The sequence below is a fragment of the Mycteria americana genome (genome assembly GCF_035582795.1).
Source record: "Mycteria americana isolate JAX WOST 10 ecotype Jacksonville Zoo and Gardens chromosome Z unlocalized genomic scaffold, USCA_MyAme_1.0 Scaffold_30, whole genome shotgun sequence".
NCBI lineage: Eukaryota > Metazoa > Chordata > Aves > Ciconiiformes > Ciconiidae > Mycteria > Mycteria americana.
In genome coordinates this window covers 2,230,748-2,253,844 of record NW_027445437.1, presented here as the reverse complement: position 1 = coordinate 2,253,844, position 23,097 = coordinate 2,230,748, and the positions used below count along the sequence as shown (strand labels likewise).

Here is a 23,097-nt window from a genome sequence, read left to right as displayed (position 1 = left end):
GGGAACTCTGCCCGTCGGCCGGCGGCGCGGGGGCCGGGGTAGCGGCAGCCGGTCCGCCTGCCCCGATGCGGCCGTGGAGGTGCGGGGCTGAGGCCGAGGGACGTCGGGCTGAGAACGGAGGGATGGGGGCTGAGACCACGGGGAGCGAGCCCGGCCAGGCGGACGTTGGGCTGCGCCTCGGGCAGCACCGGGGCCCTCCGTGAAGATCCGTACGCCGGCACGGGGCTGAGCAAAGCACACGCCGTGTCGACCACGGAGCATCTGTCACCGGTGTCCTGAGAGGAACCAACGGCGGGGGCCTGGCACCGAAGCCTTACCTCTCTCACGACTGACTCCCGTTAGCCCAGCACCTAAAATAAAACCTGGGCTGCACGAAGCCGTGCTCATATTTTGCTAGGGCGGAGTATCCGTGGCATGCTTTTATACCATTTGAGCACATTTCCAGCCCCACAGCGTATCCTTTAAAATATGGAAGGCTTTTCGGTTAAAATGACGGTCTGGTGCTCAGCAGAGTGTGCCCACAGCGCGGAAAGCCTCCCGGTCAGGCCCGTCGTTATTACTGACGGTAAGCAGTTCAGGAAATAAGAAGAAGGAAGAAGCAGACACAGCTGAGTTTTACAGACTTCCAATGCACAATAAAACATTTTATTTAAAAACAATGCATTCAATATTGTGTTTTGGCACATGAGTCAATGTTGCAGGCACATTCACACCAAAGAATCACATTGCCGAGAGATCCCAAATGAATCGTCGCGGTGTTCTCCACAAACGATGCTCACGACGAGGATGTGGCACTCCGTCACGAGAAGAGCCAGGGCCTCGCTCACCAGCGTGCCCGCGTACTCACAGGCACCATGCGCCGTGCAGCCCACGCTCGGGCCGCGGGGCTGGGGCCGCAGCAGGTACGAAGCCCGTCGGGCTGCGGGCCCGATCCCGGTCCCGCCGGCGGCACAGAGGCTCTCTGCGGGAGCAAGGCTGCAGACCAGCTTTGCTTGCAGCGTGCTTCGCACCACGAGCGGCCGTGCTGTCCACCTGAGGCTGTGCCCTGGCCCTTCATGAACATCAGCCATTTAAAAATAAATAATGCTTTTAGTATGGCCGTTAAATAATGAATCCTTTATTACAATTATGGCATTTTTTTTTCTTTTTTTAAAATATTTATCTTTTTTTTATCGAAAACAACTCCATCAGGCATTGAACTGTATAGCCATTAGAATAAAGACACATTCATTTACAGAAAACCTGCTTTTTTCTAAACAATTTGTTTTTGCAACCTCCGTTCACAGTTAGTTATATTTCACAAACGCTTGCTTTTTGGTATACTCCACAATTAAAACCGGTAGCCAAAATGACTTTGTTTTAATGCATCTTGCTACCATTCACTGAAAAGATGCAAGCAACGAAAATACAAACCCAAGATGTGTAAAAGAAGAGAAGGTAACGCACGTATTTCCACTCCTATGTACACCCCCTCTTCACGCCCCCCGCCCGCAGCACCCAGCCTCCCGCTGACGCCCCTGCTGCGGGTGCGGGTCCGCAGCACCCGTCCCCTCGGCCGAGGGGCCGGAGCAGGACGCGGCCACCGCCGGCCTCCGGCTGCCCGCAGCGCGTGGGACGCCGTCCTGGCAGCCCGGGGCCGAGCGGGGCCTGCGTCCCGCCAGACCCTGCCCTCGGAGCTAGCCCAGAGGGCTGCTCTTGATTTTGTAAACTCAAATGTTTTGTACTCACGCATATTGATCACCTTGCATTATGCATACTTTCATTTGGCCGTATTCGCTTGTCTAGACATCCAGTAATGATAGTGAGCGTTTCCCCTGCACCGTCAGGAATGCGTTTAGGCAGACAGAGGCAGGCAGCCTGTGGGGCAAGCGGCAGGGAGGGCGAGTGCAGCCGAGCGACAGCGGGTGCAGGTGCCGTTCACTGCCCCGCTCCCTGCCCCGGGGAGCCGCATTTGCCAGGGGGGAGCAGCTCGCGCATTTAACGGAGAGGCGTTTTCTGCCGGAGAGAGGCAGATCCAGGAAGCCTCTCCTCCTCAGCCGCTGCCTTCGCACCCTTCGGTCCTCGCCTCTCCGCCGGACCCCAGCGCGAGCCATCGCCGCCCTGCCGAGGCGCAGCAGCCCCCCGCGAGCGGCCAGGCCTGGGCCTCCCCTGAGGGCAGCTCTGAGCTGCGACGCCAGCCAGGGCCGAGGGCTCCTCCGGGCCCAGCGTGCCCTCCTCCAGCTCACAGGGAGACCGGATTTTCTACAAAACCAGAATTACGTGTGCCGTAGCCCGGCGCAGGGGGAAAAGGACACCGAGCCCAGACCTGTCAGAGCAAACACGGGGGGGGGGGGGGGTCACCCCACTGTACCGCCCTGGGAGGCACAGTGCCCTAAGGCCAGGTCCTGCCAGAAACCCAGCCTGAAAATGGGGCTTTGGGAAAGAGCCCGGCCGGCGGGCGAGGCATCAGGAGGGTCCATCCCTGCCTGGGGGAGCAGAGCCCACCCCGGGCCGCTGCCGGTCCCACCAGTCGGCACAAGCTGCCCTTCCCCTCTGGTCTCTCTATGAAAGCAGAATTCAAAGAGCATCTAAGAAAACAGGCGAAAACAAAAGATGCACATTTTAAGATGGTTTTCCACATTGCAACAGCTCGGGCAAAAAATATTGATACTAAGAAGCAATTTACTTTGGGCTGTATTGCGCCATTGATTTTGGGGCAGAACTCCCCATTAAAATCAATGATTCTGAAATGTTCAATGTGGTTCTGAAAAATCGATGGGGAGTTTTGCTTAAAAATCAATGATATAATATGGCGCTCTGTCAATAATTTTTCTGTATTCCCATTTCCGAATATTTGCAGTCGTTTTCGTGCTTCTTTCTCTGCGCTCGGTGCCTCTTTGTGCCTCTGGAAAGTTCCAGCTGTGCTGCGAGGGCGTCCCCGGGGACCGACGGGGGGTCCCATCCCTCTCTGGGGCGGGAGGGGGCTGCGGAGGCTGGGGCTCCCCCAGAGACCCCCCTGGGGTCTGCTGCCTTCAGGCACAACGGGACCTCGCCGCAAGCGGGACGAACCTGAGAGGCACGCCGTTTGCTTACATTAAGCGAGATCGAATTAGGGTGCCGTGCGTTAAAGCACCTTTCCGTCGCCACCCTCTCCACAATCGGGGGGCACGCGCCGGGCTGCGGCCCTGGTGCTCTGCGGGCTGGGGGTGAGCGGGGCGTCGCAGGCCCCCCCAGCACAGCGTGGGAAACGGGCTGGGGGTGCGAGTTGGGGGGGAGAACAGAGATTCCAACTGTGGGCAATGTTCCCAAGTTTATTGTGATTAGAAAGGGAAATCAAATCAGAAAAAGTAAATTGCGAAAAATTTACAAACTACCCTGGGGCAATTTAGGTTTTTGGTTTCAACTTCTAATTTTTTGTTTTATCTTCTCTTCCAGGTGCTCTACAGCAGTAGTTTGAGCGGAGAGCAGATGTGCACTGCTCAGGAAAGACCGACCGGCCCTCGCCATGCCAGAACCGGTGCCTTCTCCTCCTGCACGAGCTCTCGGGGAGAGGCAGGATGCTGCAGCTCCGTCCGAACCAGCTCCGCGCAAGCTTTGCCGCTCAGGTGCAGCAGCCACACAAGCCCTTGCAGCACCTTCAGCACAGGGAAACCCACTTCTGCCACCAGCCCTCTCTGGGGACGCTGGGGACAGGGCTGGGTGACAGCCGGTGGCCCACCCCACATGGCTTCCCAGCATCTCCCAGCGCACCCGCGGCCAGTTTGACGCTGGAGACCTTCCCGTCCCAGGTTCACCGTGCAGTTACCCGGCGGGTTCACCCGTTTCCGCGCTGGGCGTGCTAACATCCCGCGCCCTTGCCAGCGTCCGCGCCCCGCCAGCGGTCCCGCTGCCGTTAGGGGAGGAGGCGCGCGGAGCGGCCGGGCGAGCTGTGCCATCGCCCATCCCGCCCCAGGCTGGGCAGCCCCACTGCACACGAGGTGCACGGACGGAAATACCTTTGTTTAGGCTAATGAATGTTTGCTTGTGACTACATCTAATTTAAAGTAGTTATGTCACGTAAATGCCGGGCAGCAGCCGAGCAGGATCTGCCAGTGCAATTTCCCATCGGGAGCCAGCAGCCGAAAATTGTATAGAGCACATCGGCCTCCCCTTTCATGCTGATATAATAATAATAGTTCACATTTCTTTAATTTGCTGATTAAACACGATCGCTCCCTACATTTGATTGATAAAATGCCTCTTAATTAAAATATCTGGCATTAACCACAAGCCAACAGGCATCACCTGGGGTTCGGGGTGACCCTTCTCCCCCGGTGGGCTCTCAGCCGAGCTGGCTCCTGGCCGCCGGGCACACCTTCGCCACGCACTCAGTGACCTGCAAAGCAATCCGCCCGCCCGAGCGAACGTGCAGCTGCTGGACCGCTCAACAGGCCATGGTACCGGAAACGATTAATTACCGTACTTCATTAACAACTAGTGCAGAACTCTTCCTTCCCTGTGCAATTTCTCTTCTTCTGTTTCTGGGCAAAAACAATCCCTGTGCTCCAGCACGTGGAGAAGGTTTCCCGCAGGACTCGGGCGGTGCCGCCCGGCTGCTCCCGGCCCCGCGGCTCCCCGCCGCCCGCTCCGACACGCGGCCCAGGCGTCCAGGGGGTGCGGCCCCGCAAACCCCGCCGGCAGGGCCCGCAGGGGTCGGGGGCACCCAGTCCTTCCCCCGGGGACGCGGGCAGCTGCGAGCGAGGGGACAGCCTGTCCTTGTGCTCTGCCGTGGTCTGCGCCCAGCACAGCCCAACTCCGCTCCCTGGCCCGGGCCCTCGCGCGCGACTACAACACGAATAATACGTGATAATATCAAGAACAACTCATGTGGCACCACACGGCCTAAGACACCACCGTCACTGCACGACCACGTCTTCATAATAACAGTTGCGAGAGGCCGTACTCTGCCGTAGGGACGGTGACGAGCGCAGGGCCGACGGTGACGAGCGCAGGGCCGACGGCGACGAGCGCAGGACCGACGCGACAGCAGAGAGCCAGGGCCCCCGGGAACGCTGAGCCCGGCTCGGCAGCCGGGGAGGGAAGCGCCGAGGCTCCCTGCAGGAGTGGGTCCGTGCACGCTGCGGCACGGGGGGACCCAAGCCCCTCCACAGCGTGCCCCGGCCCTAAACAGCCTTTGAAAAAGCAAAACCCAGAAAATGTGGGATAATTAAAATGGGGCAGAAAGCCTCCAGCTCCTCCTCCCCGCAGGGCGCGGGGGAGAGGGGGGCATGGCTTCGGGGGCCGGCAGAGCTGCGGTGCCGCGGCGGCGGGCACCGGGGGATGCTCCGGGCCGCTCAGGTTTGGTGTTGTATTTGAGATCTCCTTCCTCACCTCCTACGTCTGCCTGAGGAGGTAAAGAGGCTGAGAAAAATTAAAATGTGCCATTTTAAAGTATGATTTTAAATTGGATTTTGCATCTTCTTTCAGTGTATAGTCAGTTCTCAGCATCACAGAGAATAGTAGAAAAATGTTAAAATACTTGCAAGTATACTTGTTGTAATAAGAAACCCAGTTATTCTACAGGCTCCTTTATCCTGAGACAAAATGGCCAACTTTTTCAAACCCTAGGTGGCCCTAAGGTTTGTCCTCTCTACAAACAGCCTGCTTTTCGGCAGCACCGAGGAAGCCGTGTCTCCCTTTGGCTGCCCTGGATGACTGTTGGTGACCGGAAAACGGGGCCACTAATTTCGTTGTCTGACCGTGGATTGAGATGTAAATGGGGAAATCTGGTAACTGCATTTCCTCTGCCCTGCACTCCTGCTGCGCTCGCTTCCCTTTGAAAACCGTTTTGAAGGATCCCGGCGCCTGGCTGCCGCTGCTGCCCGGCCACTCGGTCCCTGCCCGGCCAGCCCCGCTTGCGGGGCACCCCTGCCCCTCGGCAGAACCACCGCGGGCTGCGGCGGCGGACAACCGGAGCCTCGCTGACCGGGGGAGCCGGCCGGTCCGGCTGCCCCAGCGCCGTTAATTAGGCTAATGAAGGCTGTTACGGCTCCCTACAGACCCTGCGTCGCTGGCGATACACCCCGTCGCCGCCGCGGGACGGACGGCACCTTGGCACATCCCGAATCACAGAGAGCGCCGACGCCTGCAGCTCCGCAAGGGGAAACGTCGCTTACCACCGCGGCGGGTGCCAGCCAGCAGAGCTCACCGGGATGGCCACCGCGCCCGGCCGGCCCCTTGCCCCGCGGCAGCGCGGGGTGCAGCCCGCGGCGGGGCCGCGCGCACGGCGGGGGGAACGGGGAGCGCCGGCAGGTCTGTGGGTGCAAAGGGACGGGCGGGAGCTCCCGTGCTCCCCGCGCGGGGGGATCATCCTCCCGAAGGCCCCTCGTCATGGGAGGGTGCGGAGGGCAGGCGCAGAGGAGGCGCGCCCGCGCTGGGGCTTGGGGCTCTTCTCACCCAACACATCGCCAGAGAGACCCAGTACTGTATGTCCTGGTGGTTTGACTTCAAAATTAAAAGACCAAAGAGTATCACACGGATGGGAACGACCACGTTTCAGCCTGGCTAGTTCGTACTAGGATTTGGCCCAAATTGAATTAAAACGCTGAAGTATTCTGAGAGCAATATAAATGCCTAGCTAAGGTACAAGCCATATTGTGACCTTCTTCTTCCCGTTATTGTTAAAAAAAACGTAAAATTCAGTACATATGAAAATATGCAAGCGGTGGAAATCAGGATCCACACTGAAGAACTTGCAAGTGACGATGAACTGGAATTCCGAGTGGCTTTCTCAATCGGCCACGGCAATATATGTATGCTTGAGCTACTGATAGCAACATATACAAGAGAAGCAAAACCTTTTAAAATTAGCTTTTCTAATTCTAATCGGGAAGGGAGAATAAAATTAAGAGATTTAGGGCATTTAGTGGAATGCTAAAATACGAAAATATCTTAAAACATACTTAGTAGCATATCTATAAATGCAAAATATTTCAACTTTGCTGCTGCATGAATAGCATCCACAGAATTTGATAAATGCTTCTGCACTGCTAAATATGCTTAAACCTTTCAATGAGCAGTGACAAGGGTGACTAAAAAGCATCTTTATATTATGGAAAATATTTTAGGGTGGGGTTTTTTTGTTTTATTTTTTTTTTTAGAATTGTATCTGAAGAATGTTTAATTCGGTTTTGGGCACTTTTTAGACAATCATTTGGCACTTTAAGATTTAGGTTCTTAGGCACAATGCGACAAGGTGAGTTTGGCCAGTCCTTCACCGTGCATCCTGTAGAGCAGCTGGAACTCTGCAGGCAGCTGGTGGGACTCCTGCCACTTGGTCGTGAACTTTGTTCCCTTCTTATCATAGTAGTGGTACGGGAGGTCCTCCCTCGTGTTGGGGTCGAACCCAAAGGGCCAGAATCCGTACAGGTGGATCTCTTCACATATGGCAGAAGCAAGCGTATACATGAGAATACCTGTGCTCAGCCGCTTGGGTGACAAGTGTTTGTTCTTCCAGTACCTGTGAAAAAAATGAAGGCGCGTTAGTTTGGGGCGCAAGTAATGCCACAGGTTTGCTGTAAGACAAAAGTAATGCCACTGCCTGGAGACCATCAGTGCTGCCAGCGGACAGCCTGGATAAGGCCAGGATTGCTGGTCAGCTCAGTCTGTAACGACCAGGGGTGCAAAACAACCTTAGGAGTACTCTGACTGATAGTCCCCCGTGGTCCCCTTCTGAATGTTTTTGGTTTTTAACCAGGAGAGGTAGTGCCTGATCCAGAGAAGTGCGATTCACTGGCTCCTGCTCACACGTGCACGGGCTAAAGAGGTGGCAACGTTATCCTCCTTTGATTTATTACGTTTTCCTCGGACCACCCTGCAGCCGTCTGTCAGCATCCCTATTTGCTAGCCGAGAAGAGCAAGCTCTTCCGTAAGCGGTGCTTTGCTTCGGCAGCATCTCGCTCAGCTCCCCCGTGCTCCTCCCGTCTCTGGAAGCAGCGGCAGGAGCAGAGCCCAGTGACGGACCGTTCCCCGGTGCGAACAAGCAACCCACCTCTGCTGCGCTGGGTATACGTCTGTAAAGACCTATCTGACGTACTTACTGAAGCAATAACCAACCTGCATTTGCTCTAGAAGCAAGCAGCATCGGGTCCTGACTTGCTAGACAGTGCCTACCAGATCAGGCGTGAATAGAGAAATAAATACAGTTGTATTTGTACAAAGAGACGTATTTTGACAAGTTAAAGCAAGGCAAAAATACACACCTGTTAACATGCTGCATTATATTTCCTGGCCAAGCCAACTGGACCTTTAGTTGCCCTCTATGCTCAACGAAGAAGTCAACCAGTGTTCTCGTGACTGTTGCCGACGTGTGGAAGAAAAAAGCGGGGATCCAAAGAATGGCCCCATCAAGCTTTTTCAAACTTAAAAAGAAGTTGTTGCGATCCTGAATGGTCAAAAGATTGTTGTAATACTTTTCCAGGATGCTGGGGTTGAAGGTTGTAAGATTGGTTTTCCTTCCAACATCTTTTTGGAAAGCCTCAGTTGGAGCAAAATTGCAACGGAAAACAAAATCAGATTTATCTATTTCTTGCCCGCACTGACTCCCGGTCAGGATCCCGCTATTTCCAACCACGGCGCAAATGTTGTAATGCTTGTTCAGGATCGGCGACACGTCGGGAAGCAGCGATCTGAAGTTATTGCTAATAGAGAAAACATACTTATGGCTGGAATAATCGTAATGCATCAGCTGTCCGATCCGAACACTGCTCTTGGTCAAAGAAAAATTTTTTATTACATCGACATGCTGAAGGATTTCTTGCCTAAAATAAAACAGAAAAAGAAAAGAAAACATGGCGTTATAGTCCCCCTCTTTCTGCGGTGCAGACATTTTCTTTCCAGCTAGACTTATATCTTTCTTTTTTTTTTTTCAATGTAGTAAGGTAGTTTCCTGAGCAATGTGGTGCAATGGCTTTTAAATTAATACAAACAGCTAGGAATTACGGAGCTGGCTCCTCACCTAGTGCTCCGCTTGGCTTTACTGGGGGGTCCCGACTGACGCCAGCCAAGGACGTGTCCGTGCCTCCTGGAACAGTGTCAGGATTACAATACTGGCTTCCCCGTGTAGGCGCGGGGCGTGCAGCTCGCAGCCCACCCCTCCCACGGCCACCTTGCTGAGGGGTGCTGCGCAACACGGTTCTGCTTGCGCTGCGGTAGGGGCCGGGGGGCCGTCTGCTGCTGGTGCTCGCGGCGTGCATTTCACTCGCGGTGCTGGACCGCGGATCTTTGGCAATGATGGGTACCGTGCTTGCCATGAGGTACGTGAAGCAAAACCAAGCAGCCCGGGATATTCAGTTGAATTAACAGCAGCTGATTTTTAAATACATGTATTTTTTTGTGTTCTCATTAAGAGGCTTTGAATCACAAAAACAAGTGACTGTTGCTGTCTCCGTTTATGTAAACATAATTCCTTAATGTCTTATTTGGGCAAGCACGCCGGCATTTTTACAAGGGTTATTAGAGATACTTAAAAACCAAACAAACCAACCCTGCTCTGGAATTTCCCTCTCAGGGCATAAAATTAGAAAACCAATACCACTTTATTTGCTCGTGTTTATGGAAAACAAACAACCTTCCTTCCAGCTCGCATCCTCCAATGTCTAAGCATTAATGGAGTCCCACTGGGTGCCCTAATTATGGGTTATGGCTAGCGGACAAGTGCGAAGGCAGATCCTGAGGCATTAGCTAAAATCACCAGAGGGGTGGCACAGAGACAGGCTTAGGAAGGATGAGCTGGTGGTGCCAGGAATGAAGCAGTGCTGAGGGGTGGCCACTGCCACACCAGCCGGGACAGGACGGGGCAGGCAAAGTGGCATCTCCTCTCCGTGCCGTGGCCCACAGCTCCTTAGGGGCAGCGGGCAGCATTTGTCGGCACTAGAAGGCCATTACTCGCCCCGCTGCGCTGGCCTGTGACCGGCAGTGACCGGAAGGGAGGAGAGAAGCTCAGGCCCTGCCCGCCAGCACCGGGGGGGGCAGCAGCCCCATCCGGACTCTGCCAGCTGCCTGGCCGCAGAGCCGAGGGGCCTGGGTTCCTGCTTGTGGGGGGGATACGTGAGCAGAGTCTCTAAACCAGCAGGCGTTTGTCAGGACAGAACTGCAGTCCAAGGTGGTAATAGCTAGCTCAAATGGCTAAAGGTTTTTCTTTTCTTTTATATAATTTTTTAAATATTTATATCAGTAAATATATATATCTCAATTGCATAAAGCATATATTTACTGATATCTATCTATCTATCTATCTATCTATCTATCTATCTATCTATCTATATCTCCAGTAAAGCCAATAAATAAAAGAGGCTGGCCAGACACCACCAAGTCCACATCACAGTGAGAAAACTGAAAGCACATTTTACGTCCCATTAAGTACGGAGCAGCTTTGAGGAAGCTGAAGGGTTTCTCGGTTCGAGAAACCCTTTCCATTGCCACGCCGCAGGAACGTCAGTGCAGCCTGCGAACAGCAGGCAGAAGGCGATGCACAAAGAGAGTGCCGCCGGTGGATTCGGGCTCGAAGGCCCCCATCCGAACCCCTCGCTCTGCCCGCCCCCTCAGCCGGAGCAGAGCTGGAAGGCAGAGCAGCACTGCACTTGCTCAGAACTGCCGTTAGCTGGGAAGTTTAGCTGGGCCTGTGTTGGCCTCCATGAACACGGCATTTCATGGCTGTCACAGTCCGATTTGTTTCAAGTTTTAAAACCCCAGCCATTTATCTTGAAGTAACGGCAATTTCACTTGCACACGGGGAAAGCAGGTCACGTTCCGTTTGGTAAAATAATGCGTGTTGCAGCCTGCTGTCCTGCTCCGAAATAATCAATTCTTCCAAGATAGCTGCAGCCATCTGGGGAAATGCTCTGATTCAGCCTTTGTCTCTCGCCGCTGGCAAATTACTCGGAGTATTTAGCAGTCCCTGGCTGTATTTTCTTAAATCCTGGGGGGAAGGGGACAACCTCAGAGGAGGGGACGCGCGGGCGCAGCGCCTGGCCGCACGCTCACCTCTGATGTGCGAACGCGGTCCGGTTGAAGGCCCACTTGGAGGGCTTCTCCTGCAGCTCGTGGGTCAGGGAGTTCGTGATGGGGACGAACGAGGGGTCCAGGAACTTCAGCGCGAACTGGGACCTGGACACGAGCGCACAGACCACGCAGACACACACAGACCCGCAGCCCGTTACTGCCCGTGCCCGCCCCGCTCCCCGGCTCGGCCGGCATCAGCACCGCGGACAGCGCCGGCCGCGCCGCGCCGCTCCCCGCCGGGCCGGGCTCTACCGGGCCGGGCCGGGCCGTACCGGGCTGTACCGGGCCGTACCGGGCTCTACCGGGCCGTGCCGGGCCGTACCAGGCTGTACTGGGCTGTACCGGGCCGTACCGGGCCGGCCTCTACCGGGCTGTACCGGGGTCTACCGTGCCGTGCCGGGCCGGGCTCTACCGGGCTGTACCGGGCCGGGCTGTACCGGGCTGTACCGAGCCGTACCGGGCCGTGGCGGGCCGGGCTGTACCGAGCCGGGCCGGGCCAGGCAGGGCGGTGTCGGGCTGCTCCCCACCTTTCAGCACCCCGGGGCACTGCGGTTCCCACGCCCGGCCCGGCCCCCCCCGGTGCCGCCGTCCCAGGGGGCCTCTCCCGCTGCCCGCAGGCCCCGGGTCACCTCCGCCGGGCGCGGGGCACGGCCGGGGCGGGGGCAGGGTGCGGGGGAGCCGCATCCCCGCTGCGGGCGAGGGGCTGCGCCGAGCGCTCGGGCCGCGGCCGCGGGGCCTTCCCGGGCCCGCCCGCCGAGCCGGGGCTCTCCCGGGAACAGCACGGGAGGCAGCGGGGCCGGCGGGGGCCGGAAGGGAAGGGATGGGATGGGGTGGGATGGGGTGGGATGCGATGGGATGCGATGGGAAGGAAGGCAAGGAAGGGCGGCCCCCGTCCCGAGCCGTGCCGTGCCGTGCCCGGCCGGGCCGGCCATTCCGCGCCGCGCCCTCACCTGAATCCCGCGTGGAACATGTACATGCGGGGCCCCCCCGGGCCGGCGGCGCGGGGCGCGCCGAAGATGTTGTCCTTCTTGAGCGAGACGTAGCTGATGAGGGAGAGGATGAGCAGCGCGATGCTCAGCATCACCAGCCCCAGCACGCTGGCCACCCGCACCATCTTGCAGCTCCTCATGCCGGGAGGCGGCCCCGCGGCTGGGCGTGTGCGGGGGGGCTGCCGCGGGGCTACATGGGGGGCGGCGGGCGCGGGGGCGGCGGGCGCGGGGCGGCGGCGGGGACGGGGCCGGCGCCGCCGGCAGCCGGAGAGAAAATGGAGGGACCGGGCGGCGGCGCGAGGAAATGGCAGCCGGGAGCGGCCGCCCCGCCGTCCCGGCCCCGGCAACCCCGGCGGGCCCCCCCGCGGCCACGGCCCGCGCACCGGCAGCCCCGCTGCCCCCCGACAGCCCCGTGCACCCCGGACAGCCCCGCTGCCCCCCGACAGCCCCGGTGCCCCCCGACAGCCCCGGTGCACCCCGACAGCCCTCGTGCTGCCCCAGCAGCCCCGCTGCCCCCGACAGCCCCGGTGCCCCCTGGCAGCCCCAGGTTTCCTCCCTGGCAGCGCCAGGTACGCGACCTGGCACCCCAAGTGTGCCCACCGTGACATCCCCGAGGTGCCCCTGACAACCCTGGGGTGCCCAGAGTGCCCTTCCCACCGCCTTGGGGTGCCCTGCAGTGACTCCCCAAAAGACCGGGGGTGGCCCAGCCTGGCAGCCACAGTGACCCCCTGACGGCCCCCGGGGTGCACGGCTACGGGCCATGCCGCTGCCTTCGCTGGGGGACCGGTGTCTGGGTGGGTGCACAACGTCCCCCTGCTCCCCAGCACAGGGCCACGGGGCCGCGGGATTTCCCTGTGCCGCTATAGATCACCGTATGGCACGTACAGCGCTGCGGGAGTCTACGCCACAGCCTGCGCCTGGGCAATGCAAAACCAGCTCAGGAGACCCCTCGATCTTTAAAAGCCTGGTGTTCAGGGCACGCTACCACCTAACAGAACCCTACCGGTAATTAAGCTGCCCCATAAATCACACGGCAAATTTCATGTGAACTCCAAGGGAGCCTGCAATCTGAGGAATGTCTCTTATGAACATGACTTCTGCACGCTGCAATACTTTCAGTGTTTCTTCAAGCTACATTTTTTTTTCCTTATAAAGCTCGCCCCCATAGACAGCTCTGCCTCTGAGCCCTGAGTTCATAGAAGTGCCTTATAAATAATAAATACTGTCTTTGTAGCACCATCCTTGCTCTGGGCTATATCCTACAAGCTCTCTCCATGCATGAAGCTCTTTGAAGAGGAGGAACATGAGGAGCTTGCAGGGTTGGGTTTTATGTCACAGCATGGTTCTTCAGGTGGGAGTTTGGCCTGAGTACGGCCCGGAGGCCTATATCCCATTCCTGTGGGATACTTGTGGCTTTGGTGGAGAGAGAGAAGGATGGAAAGGTAGGAAATAACACTGTTTTGATACAGGAGATGATAGGTTTTTCACCTGACTCTTTACATGGTTTCTGTTGTCGTCCACCCGGTGCATGGTGTCCCCAGCTTCAACATGTCCACCCAGGCGTCCCAGGATATACCATCTGCAACTTTTTGCCTTTAGATATTTTGGAAATCAATTCTATAACAGTTAACATTGTCTTGCGGAGTTTCTGACCACGCATCCTGGGGCTGGGTATAAACCCCAGAGTAAGACTCTGCAGCCCTCGTGTCATACGCCTTTCCACTTTTGTGGCACTCTCAGGCAGCAGAACTCCCAGCCACTGGGTTTTGTACAAAACTCCCAACTGCCTCCATGAAAGTTCACGAGCGAGAGCAGAGCATTTATTGCCAACAGGCTGCTGGACAAGCGGGGCTTTCCCCCTTCTGCAGCTGGCCCTGCGATGTCCTGGAGCACACTAAATGTGTCGCCCGGCGGTCGGGCACAAGCTGTGAGCGGATCAGAGGCTTTTTAGCAGGAGTGGGTGAGCAGCCCGGGAAGGCTACGCCGTCCTGGTGGCCAGGCAAAGCCCCTGGCAGCAGGGCCAGACGGACCCTGTCAGGAGACGCTGCCTGGGCAGGGCTCTGGTGCTCGGAGAGGGTTGTGTTGGCAATGGCAGGACGGCGGGAGGAGCAGCAGTGCTCCTGTGTCACCGCTGTTGGGGACAGCTCAGCCAGAACAGCGTGGAGCTGGTGGAAGGAGGTCGATGGCACGCCAGCCCCGGGTTTGGACCCATTTTGCCCCCTGATCCTGCCCAATGTCTCTGTGCAAACGAGATCCGAGAGGACATTGGAAAGGCGCTTTGGCAAGAAATGCTTAAAAACCCCGCCGTGTGCCGCAGCCACGCTCCTTTTGACCCCGTTGTGAGCCCCAGCCCCGGCAGCGCCGTCCCCGGTGCCTGCGCAGGCCAACAAGTTGCAGTGGAAACAAAGGCAGTTCTTGCTTCAGATTCTTCAGAGATAGCAATATGTCAGGAGCCCCTGGAGAGGCTGAAAGTAAATGAATCAGTGCTAGAAAGTGAAGGATATCATCCGCGCTGAATGGTGAAAAGGAGTCCTGAACAGTATCTTCATTGATTTTCCTGTAATTGACACAGAAGCTCGGCTCGCCGGAGGCTGTGGGCGAGAGGAGTGGGGAGGCCCAGGTACAGAGCTCCCTGCCCCGGATCCTGGGAACATTTCCCCTCAATTAGGTGGCTTATTTTTTGTGTGAAGCTGTGAAAGAGGCGGTGGGTTGGTAAGCCAGCATTTTCACTATTCACAGGGTGTTTTGCAAGCTGCATTGAAGCCAAGGGGCAGAGAAGGACGTGTCCCGCGCCTCCACGTCACCAGCTGCTTCCCACCGCCCCTGCAGTAGCAGTGAAAGCCCCGGCGTGCAGGTTACACTGAGTCCTTGGCCGGTGATAAATACCCGTCCTTAAGTGAGCGTGTTCGCTAGAAAATACAACAGTGGCACGCAGTAGGAAATTTGTAGGAATTACTGTTTAGGCTAGATTTGAGGCTCTCCACGGAGGAATGTGCCTTCCATACGAAACCTCTCCGCCTGCAGCTGCGGTGCCCCAGCGTAGGTGGCAGACCCTGCTCCCCGGGCGCTCGATGGACACCCTGCCCCGCCGGCCGGCACCCGGGCAGGGCGTTTCTGCAAGGAGATGTCACCGCTGGCCCAGAGCGACTCGCAGTAAGGGGCGAGTGCTCTTTCCGGTGGCTCTGGCGCGCTGCGCGTGCTTGGCCCCGACGAGGAGGTGCTGGATTTCCCTGCAGCCGATGCGTGCCTGGCAAGCGCTGGGTGGAGTATTCCTCCGGCCCTCTTTCAAGTCGTGAAAAAGTCAGATCTGCTGCAGCAAAACACAGCCCGGCCACGACTTCCCTCCCTGCACCCGAAGGAGGAGAGAGGCCCTGGCAGCCCGCAGACACCCCGCGGCCATCCCGGGCAGGCAGGGCCGGCACCGCAGGCTGCTTGTTGTAATGAGAAATGAGCCTGCGGTGGGTGCGGAGCAGGGGCTGGGAGAGGGAGCGGGTCTGGCTGTGACTGCGAGCAGCCTTAGCACCGCGTCCAGGGAAGCTGCCGGGGAGCGGTGGGTGCTGGGCAGGCGGGAGGACCGGCCCGGAGGTCCTCCCGGCATCAGCCACGAGCAGTGCTTGCCCGGTTGCCAGTAAGAAAACAACCTCCAGCAGATGCATCTGACGGCACTTTTACCGATGCTAGAAAAGAAACACGTTTGAGACAGGGACGAGGATTCGGCCGGCCGGAGCAGAGGAGAGACGGCGTTTCAGCGAGGAGAAGCGCAGCCGCGCCACATGGAAGGAACCTGGAGCATCGATTCGCTTTCAAGCCCGACCGAGGAAACACCCATTGGGTCGGGCGGGCGCTTAGGAAAGGTTCCCACTTTTTGACTTATTCATGGAAATGGGACATGCTCTTTTTAACTCTACAGGAAAGTCGTGCTTTGAAGATTTGCCCCCACTGAAGTCAACCTTTTCCGGGCTATCTTTGTGGTTTCCCTCCCTCCTTTGAAGCTGGTGTTTAGGGTCTCCAAGCATGAGGGGGTCTTGGTCTGACTGACTGCACCCAAAATAGTTTTAAAGTCTCTTTAAACCCAGGTGCTTGTCAGCCCGCTGGTGTGTGAAGATCTATGAATTTATTACCAGAAGCATTCGCCCTCCTCAGCGGCGTCGAGCGGCCAAGGCTGCTGGTTTGCGGCATCTCCGCTTGCACTGAAAACGCCTTCCCCGGGGAAGGCGGCGAGGAGCGACCACCTGCGGCTCCCGTCACGCTGCTGGGCTAACGAACCACCCCACGTCCCGAAGCTGCTGCAGCAGCCAACAGCGGCCGGAGCCAGCTGCAGGCAGGGCGGCACAGGGGACGGCACCGTGGTGGGTGCTCGGGGCCTGCTCCTCACTCCGGCGGGGACACCCGGAGCCTGGGGCTGCGGTGGCAGGAGGACACAGCAGAGCTGCCTGAAATGGGGTGGGCATCCCTCGGGCTTTGCCACCTGTGCCTGGCAGGGACGTCGCACCAAGCGTGGGCCGTGACAGCAGCAGAGGATGCCTGCAAATATTGCTGTTTAGTGGCCGTGCAGGCGGAGAGCTGGACCCAGACGGGACACAGGCCAGGCGCAGGCGGGACCCAGGCAGGACCCAGGCTGGACCCAGGCGGGACCCAGGCGGGACCCTGGCGGGACCCAGGCAGGACCCAGGCAGGACCCAGGCGGGACCCAGGCGGGACCCAGGCAGGACCCAGGCAGGACCCAGGCGGGACCCAGGCGGGACCCAGGCAGGACCTAGGTGGAACCCAGGCAGGACCCAGGCGGGACCCTGGCGGGACCTAGGCTGGACCCAGGCAGGACCCAGGCGGGACCCAGGCGGGACCCAGGCAGGACCCAGGCAGGACCTAGGTGGAACCCAGGCAGGACCCAGGCGGGACCCTGGCGGGACCCCGTCCGTCTCAGCACCAAGCCCCCGCGGTTTCCCTGAGTCACTCCCCGAAGGAAGGCCCCGAGGTTTCTGCTGATGCAGCGCCAGGGTAGCTAAATGCTTTGTTGAATGCCTGCCCGCGTGTGCCTAAGTGCTTTCAGCCTGGGTGGCTGCTGAATTGGGTTTCCTGGGACAATTATTTTGAACGTAAGTACCCAAAGTCTGCTCGAGTCCTTTTCTAAGTGCTTAAGTTATTTTGTTTTAAAAATCTGGCACTGCATCCTTATACCTGCGGTCAGACCAGTCCCAGATATGTATTTATTTTAATTATATTTGCAAAAACGCTTGCTGGACATAAAGGGCACGCGTCTCTTTCTGACTTTAGGATTTTCTTTCAGCCTGTGAGCCCTCACTTTTCTGGCAGCCCCAGGAGCCTGCTGCCCGTTTCCCCGAGCCCCAGGCACGGGCTGGCCCACGCATCGCTCGCATCCCACCGGGAACGTGCGGGAATTCAGCCCCAAGCCTCAGCGGGAAACAACGTCGAAACCCAGGCGTAATCCTGGTGTGCCAACGGGGAGGGAGCGGCGTGCGTGGTTACCTCCTCCGCTCGCTGCTGCTATAAAGGCAAGACAAGGGTTAGTTAAGCGGGGCTTCGCAAGCCTGGCAGGCCAGAGTTGGGCAGAAGCGACAGCCCTGCGACGGCGAGAGCTCGCAGGCACGCAGGGGGTGCGAACGGAAAGGCTGCAGGCGTTTGCACCGGCGTGGTGGGCTCTAGCTCTGCATCCCCACCTCCGGCTTTAAAACCAGGCTCAGCACGGGAGGTGGTGCGGGCAGCAGGCTGCCCCTGCCCAGCCCGCCGCTGCCCGAGACAGCCGGAGGGGGTTCCCGGGGACGCGGGGGGACACGGAGACAACTGCCCTAGGTCTGGGGAAGGCGCCAGCTCCCAGGTTATTAGTCACGCTTCGCCTAGTTAAACCACCAGGAATTTACTGAAGGCTTCAGGATTTAAGCTAGTCGTTTCTTTTAATAGTTTACTATGTTTTAAGCCAGCTGGTTTGTGGCACTGCATTACAAGTGTCCCGTGCTAATTACCGCCCCTCCCTCCTGAAGCGAACCAGAAAGATCCCCCAGTGAAGATCGCCAGTGGTCCCACACCAGAGCCTCCTCCCTGGACTGGAGCAGGAGGCAGAGAGCCCAGCCGTGCCCCAGGCCTGCCCCGCTGCTCGCTGCAGCGATGCACGGCACTGCAGGGATGCACGGGAATGCAGCGATGCACGGCAACGCAGGGATGCATGGTACTGCAGGGATGCATGGCAATGCAGGGATGCACGGCACCGCAGGGATGCACGGCACCGCAGGGATGCATGGCTCTGCAGGGATGCATGGCTCTGCAGGGATGCACAGTGGTGCAGCAATGCACGGCATTGCAGCAATGCACGGCACTGCAGTGACACACGGCACTGCAGCAACACACGGCACTGCAGCAATGCACGGCGCTGCAGTGACACACGGCACCGCAGCGATGCGTAGCACTGCAGCGACGCAGGGCACTGCAGCAGTGCATGGTGCTGCAGCGACGCAGGGCACTGCAGCAATGCACGGCGCTGCAGTGACACACGGCACCGCAGCGATGCGTAGCACTGCAGCGACGCAGGGCACTGCAGCAATGCACGGCGCTGCTGCTCGCCCGAGCTGTTGCTGTGGACGCTGTCCTCTGCCCCCCGTGCAGACCCCTGTGGGCTGGCACATGGCCGTGGCCCTCGGGGACGTGTCTGACTGCGTCGGCCCGACCTCACCAAGGACAAACAGCTCTACTATGGAAAATACTGATGAAAGGGCTAAAGCTGGAAGAGTGAGGGAGCGATTAGTGGTGTGCCTACAGCTGAGCTTCCTGCAGATTACTTGTATTTAGGCCTAATCCTCCGCATTGGAAAAAATCCCAAATCTCTTCATTTTTTTAACGGAGTGATTATCATAGGCTCCGGAATGATTGTGTAAAAATTAATCCTGGGGGATGAGATGGGTTTGCGAGCTGCAGTGTGGTGCTGGCCAGACGTATAAGAAGCTGGTAAACAAACCTTTCCCAGCGCGAGGGAATTAAGCTCCGGTCGGGCTCCCCGGTTTCGATGCGCTGTGGGGGTTATGGCGGGTGCACGAGCCGTGGTTCACGGGGGGGGCCGGGGATGCCCTACAGCCCCAGGCCTCCGAAGGGCTTTCCGGGGCTTCCCCGGGGCTGCCATGAGGCGGGTGGGGGCTGCAGAGCGGGCAGGGGGCTTTGATGGGAAAGAGCCACGGTGCCAGCGGGGACAGTGCGGGGACCCCAGTGCTCTTGTGCTGCATGCGGTATTGACGGGACACAGGCGAGACGGGCCGATGACACCGGTGGCCCTCGTCCCCTCCCCGAGACCTTTCCCTTTTCTTGCGGGAAGCATCGCCGAAGGGGCTCTGGCCTTGTCGGCACTGTCAGAGGAGTCTCCGGGCTGCCCGTGTGCCCCAGGCACCACCCGGCCACCGCGGGCACGGCCGCCCGGCCGGCCGCTCTCCAGGCGAGCTGTGCGGTCATCCTCAGGGCTCCGGTTCAAAAAGGTGCTTAAGCCCAGCATTAGGAGCACGCGCCGTCCTGCTGCCAAGCGTGATGGATCTGTAACTATTCTGAAGTGATCCATGAATATTGCATGTGGATCCACTTATTGGAGCCTCCGCTGCATGGATGCCTGGGTCTGCTTTAATAGGTGGCTGTCAGGAAATGCAAGCAGGGGAGGAATAGCTCGAGATAAGCCCTTTTGCTGCCAGCAGCGGAGGGCTGGTAGGAGGCGGCGAGCAGCAGGGCAGGGGAAGGAGCGACCGGTGGGTTACCCGTTGTGCTGGGCCCGGGGGGGACGCTGGCAGGCACGGGTGCTCTCGGCCGTTTTGAAACCTCCTTCCTCCCAGCTGTTTGATTCCTGGCCTTACAGCAAACGGCACCCGGGTTTGGGAGGGCTGCCTGCCGCCAGAGCCCCGGGCAGGAGCGGGGGGCCGGGGACCACCAGCACGGTCCTGCCCGGAGCCGTGGCACAGCCTGGGTGGGGGCAAGGGGGGACGGAGGACGCCAGCGTGGCCCCGCCGCAGCGCCCAGCCCCGGGCAGCAGGGAGCCGGTGGGTGCCCGGCGCCAGGGGCCGAGCGTCCAGCAGCTCCGGTGGGCAGGGAGGGAGGGGAAGGAGGAAGGAGAGGTGGCAGTGACCTCGGCCTCTCGCCGCAACCTTCTGCCATCATTGTTAGTCCCCAAAAGCAAAGCCACGAGATCTGGCACCTGCCGGCGCGATGGCAGAGCCGCTGCTGGTTTCCACAGAGGCAGGGTTTCATCTGAGCGCCTCGGCTCCGCGCGGTCCCCCCCTCGGTGGTCCAGGGCGGCTGGAGGGGAACGAGCAAGCGTTGAACTGCACGTGGAAAAGCCTCTTCGGGTGGGGTCTTTGCGGTAATGCACCCCGTGACATTTAGTCAGCAGTTGGAGATTATGCCTTGGTTTAATTTTACGCAGTAATCAACAAGAGAGGGAACGTTTTATTTTTACGTAGATGGCCACTGTTCCTCTCCCATTTACACCGTGTGCCTCCATTGATTTCATTAGGATCTGCCAGGCAGAAATGAGAGTGGCACTTGGCCCCCGTAATTAAGACAACTGTTGCTAAAGGCGGAATGATGGAAAATAATTAACCCTGTAAAAAACACACGATGCTGAGAAGGAGAAATGCATAATTTAGGAATCAGGAGGCTGTTATGCAATATTAATTGCAGACAGCATGTCTGAACAGCACGACATACCGAGACTCATGCTGCTCGTCACAAAGCTGCTGAAGAAGGCCAATTTTGCTCTTGACGTTAAACGAAGAGCCCAAAAGACGCATCTCTAGAGTAAATGGCCGCCACGTTGGGGCGGGGGGTCCGGCTGCGTCTGGGGGGGAGCTGGGGGAGCAGGGGGTCCGCACGGCTCTGCCCACGGCTCTGCCCACGGCTGTGCCCACGGCTGTGCCGGCCAGGAGAGCCCACCGCCCCGCGGCACGGGGAGCTCGTGTCTCCCCTCCTAGAGCTCTGCCGGGCAGGGACAAATACGCTGCCTGCGCTGGCGGAGGCTCAACCAATTTCATTAATTAAAGTTCTAATTGTGCTAAGGGAGCTTTGACCTCCTAGGAGGACCCTTGCCCTTCTTCGCAAAGAAAATTGGATTATTCCTACTAGCGCTGATTGTCAGTGCCTTCTTTGCTGCTAAAATATTCTCTCTACTTCCTAATCAAATGACTTAAAAAGGCCAAACATGGAACTTTCAACAGCAATAACAAATACGCCTATTTATTTAAACAGGCACAAGAAATAGTAATTCAATAGGCAATTTCTAGAGAAGGCTATAAATGAATGCAAACAGAAGGTCCACTTGTCTCTGATGATGCTTTAAGGGTTGGATACTGGATTTAAAAGCTCCTTCAGTGCTTTCTTTTTCACACAAAAGCATTACTTAGGAACCAGAGAAATGCCTTAGAGATTGGGATTGTTCGTCACACCGCGGATGGGGATAACAGCGGTGAGTGGCTGGATAGTTTCGGGAGGAGGACATTACCACGGCTGCACGGCAGGCAGGACCAGGAGTGCAAACGCACTTGTGCATCGTATGGACCAGCAGCAAACGCGCGCGGGGGGGCCTGGGTGCCCTGGGGGGCTGCGGCCAGGGCAGGGCAGCAGCAGCGGGGCAGGGAGGGCTCCTGTCCCCTCTCCCGTGGTGCGGGTGCAGCGCCCGCATCCTGCCGGCTCCAGCAATGAACCCTTGTACCCACAGAGAAGGGCGCTGGGGCAGCACGGGGGCTATGGGGCAGCACGGGGGCCATGGGGCAGCACGGGGGCCATGGGGCAGCACGGGGCTGCGGGGCGGCACGGGAACCGCAGGGCCCCGTCGCTTGCTCTGCCGATCTTTTCACGCGGGATCACGCGGGGGCTTCCTGCGTCCCGTGCATCCCTAAGCTATAAAGGCAAATTATGTCACTGCCGTGCTGCTTCATCGCTTGGCCTGGGCGTTATTTCACCGTAGATGAAACTTGTTTTGCACGTTGGCTCCAGTATTTTACACTCAAAGGCAGCTCCGCAATTGTGGGAGGGGAAGATACTGGTGAAAAATCAATTAATGCTCCTTTCCCGTATCATTGTCGTTAATGGCAAAACTGGTAAGAACCATCTTCTTGTTTAATCGTTAATAGGTAAAAATTACGCATTCAGGAGGGATGGCCATTGCAAATAGAAGCAGAGCCGTGCTTGTCCCAGCAGCGCTTGGTGGGGTCGGTGACGGGTGCCGTGGCCTGGGTGTCCCGGGACGTACCCGGCTTCCCTCAAAGCTGCATTGACCCAGAGCTGGCAGGCGGGGAAGGGCTGGGTGCACGGAGGGAGCCTGGGCTGAGCCGCCAGCCTGTCAGCCGATGAAGCAAACCCTGACCGAAGCGCTGCCTGGTGTGGCTCCATCCAGCTGACCTAGCTGCTGGTCCGTAGGACGCGTACACACTTGCAAAGTGCCGTATTCTTGTGAAAAGCCCTGTGATATTTGAAATCTTCTCTTGATTTCTGTGGTTAGATGGGAATCTCAGCTCCCATTTAACTCCTGCTTACAGAGAAAAGGCTGAGGATGTGGCTAACACAGGAGTGCAGATGTAGATAAACCAACAAGAAAATCCTCAGATTGACTTAGAATCTCACCGCTCTTAAGTCGGTGGGCTTCAGGGGCGGAATCAAGGAGGTTGAGCAATTTAATCTGATGAAACTCTGTGCTCCTTCGCTGCCTTAGGCACTTCAGCCTAGAGAAAAATGTTGCCTTTTATGTAAATCTCAACTTGTGAAGCTGGCCCCACCCTGGAGTTCCCCAGATTTATGTTTGGCTGGCATACCAGAACAAGACATCCTATTTTAGGGTGCTCCTTCGAGGTCATCATCCTTCGTCCCCATTGCAGTACCAGGCACAAGGTTGTTTGGACCCGGCGGCAGGTGCATGGGAAGGACCTGTGCGATATACGGCTGCGTTAAAAGGATGTCAGCAATTACTCATGATAATGAAATAACACGATTACGAAATTGCTTCCAAGAAAACATAACTCGCCTCAGAGATGGGCTCTGCCAAGTCCTCCAGTCGCTGACAGCCCCGCCGTGCAGCAGTTCGAGGAAGCCACGGTGCCCGTGCAGCGGCCGC

At 57.9% G+C, this 23,097-nt stretch overlaps 2 protein-coding genes across 2 annotated transcripts in view; both read right to left on the bottom strand.

Annotated features, from left to right (window-relative positions):
• NEDD4L (NEDD4 like E3 ubiquitin protein ligase) overlaps nt 1–23,097 on the bottom strand; it is a 564,086-nt gene that overhangs the window by 388,194 nt on the left and 152,795 nt on the right. The gene's annotated exons all lie outside the window — the stretch shown is intronic.
• ST8SIA3 (ST8 alpha-N-acetyl-neuraminide alpha-2,8-sialyltransferase 3) lies at nt 7,195–12,148 on the bottom strand. The gene is made up of 4 exons (XM_075489096.1): nt 11,970–12,148; nt 11,002–11,124; nt 8,220–8,777; nt 7,195–7,477 (listed from the first exon to the last, which is right to left on the bottom strand). Exons 1-4 carry the CDS (start codon nt 12,146–12,148, stop codon nt 7,195–7,197), a joined length of 1,143 nt encoding a protein of 380 aa, XP_075345211.1.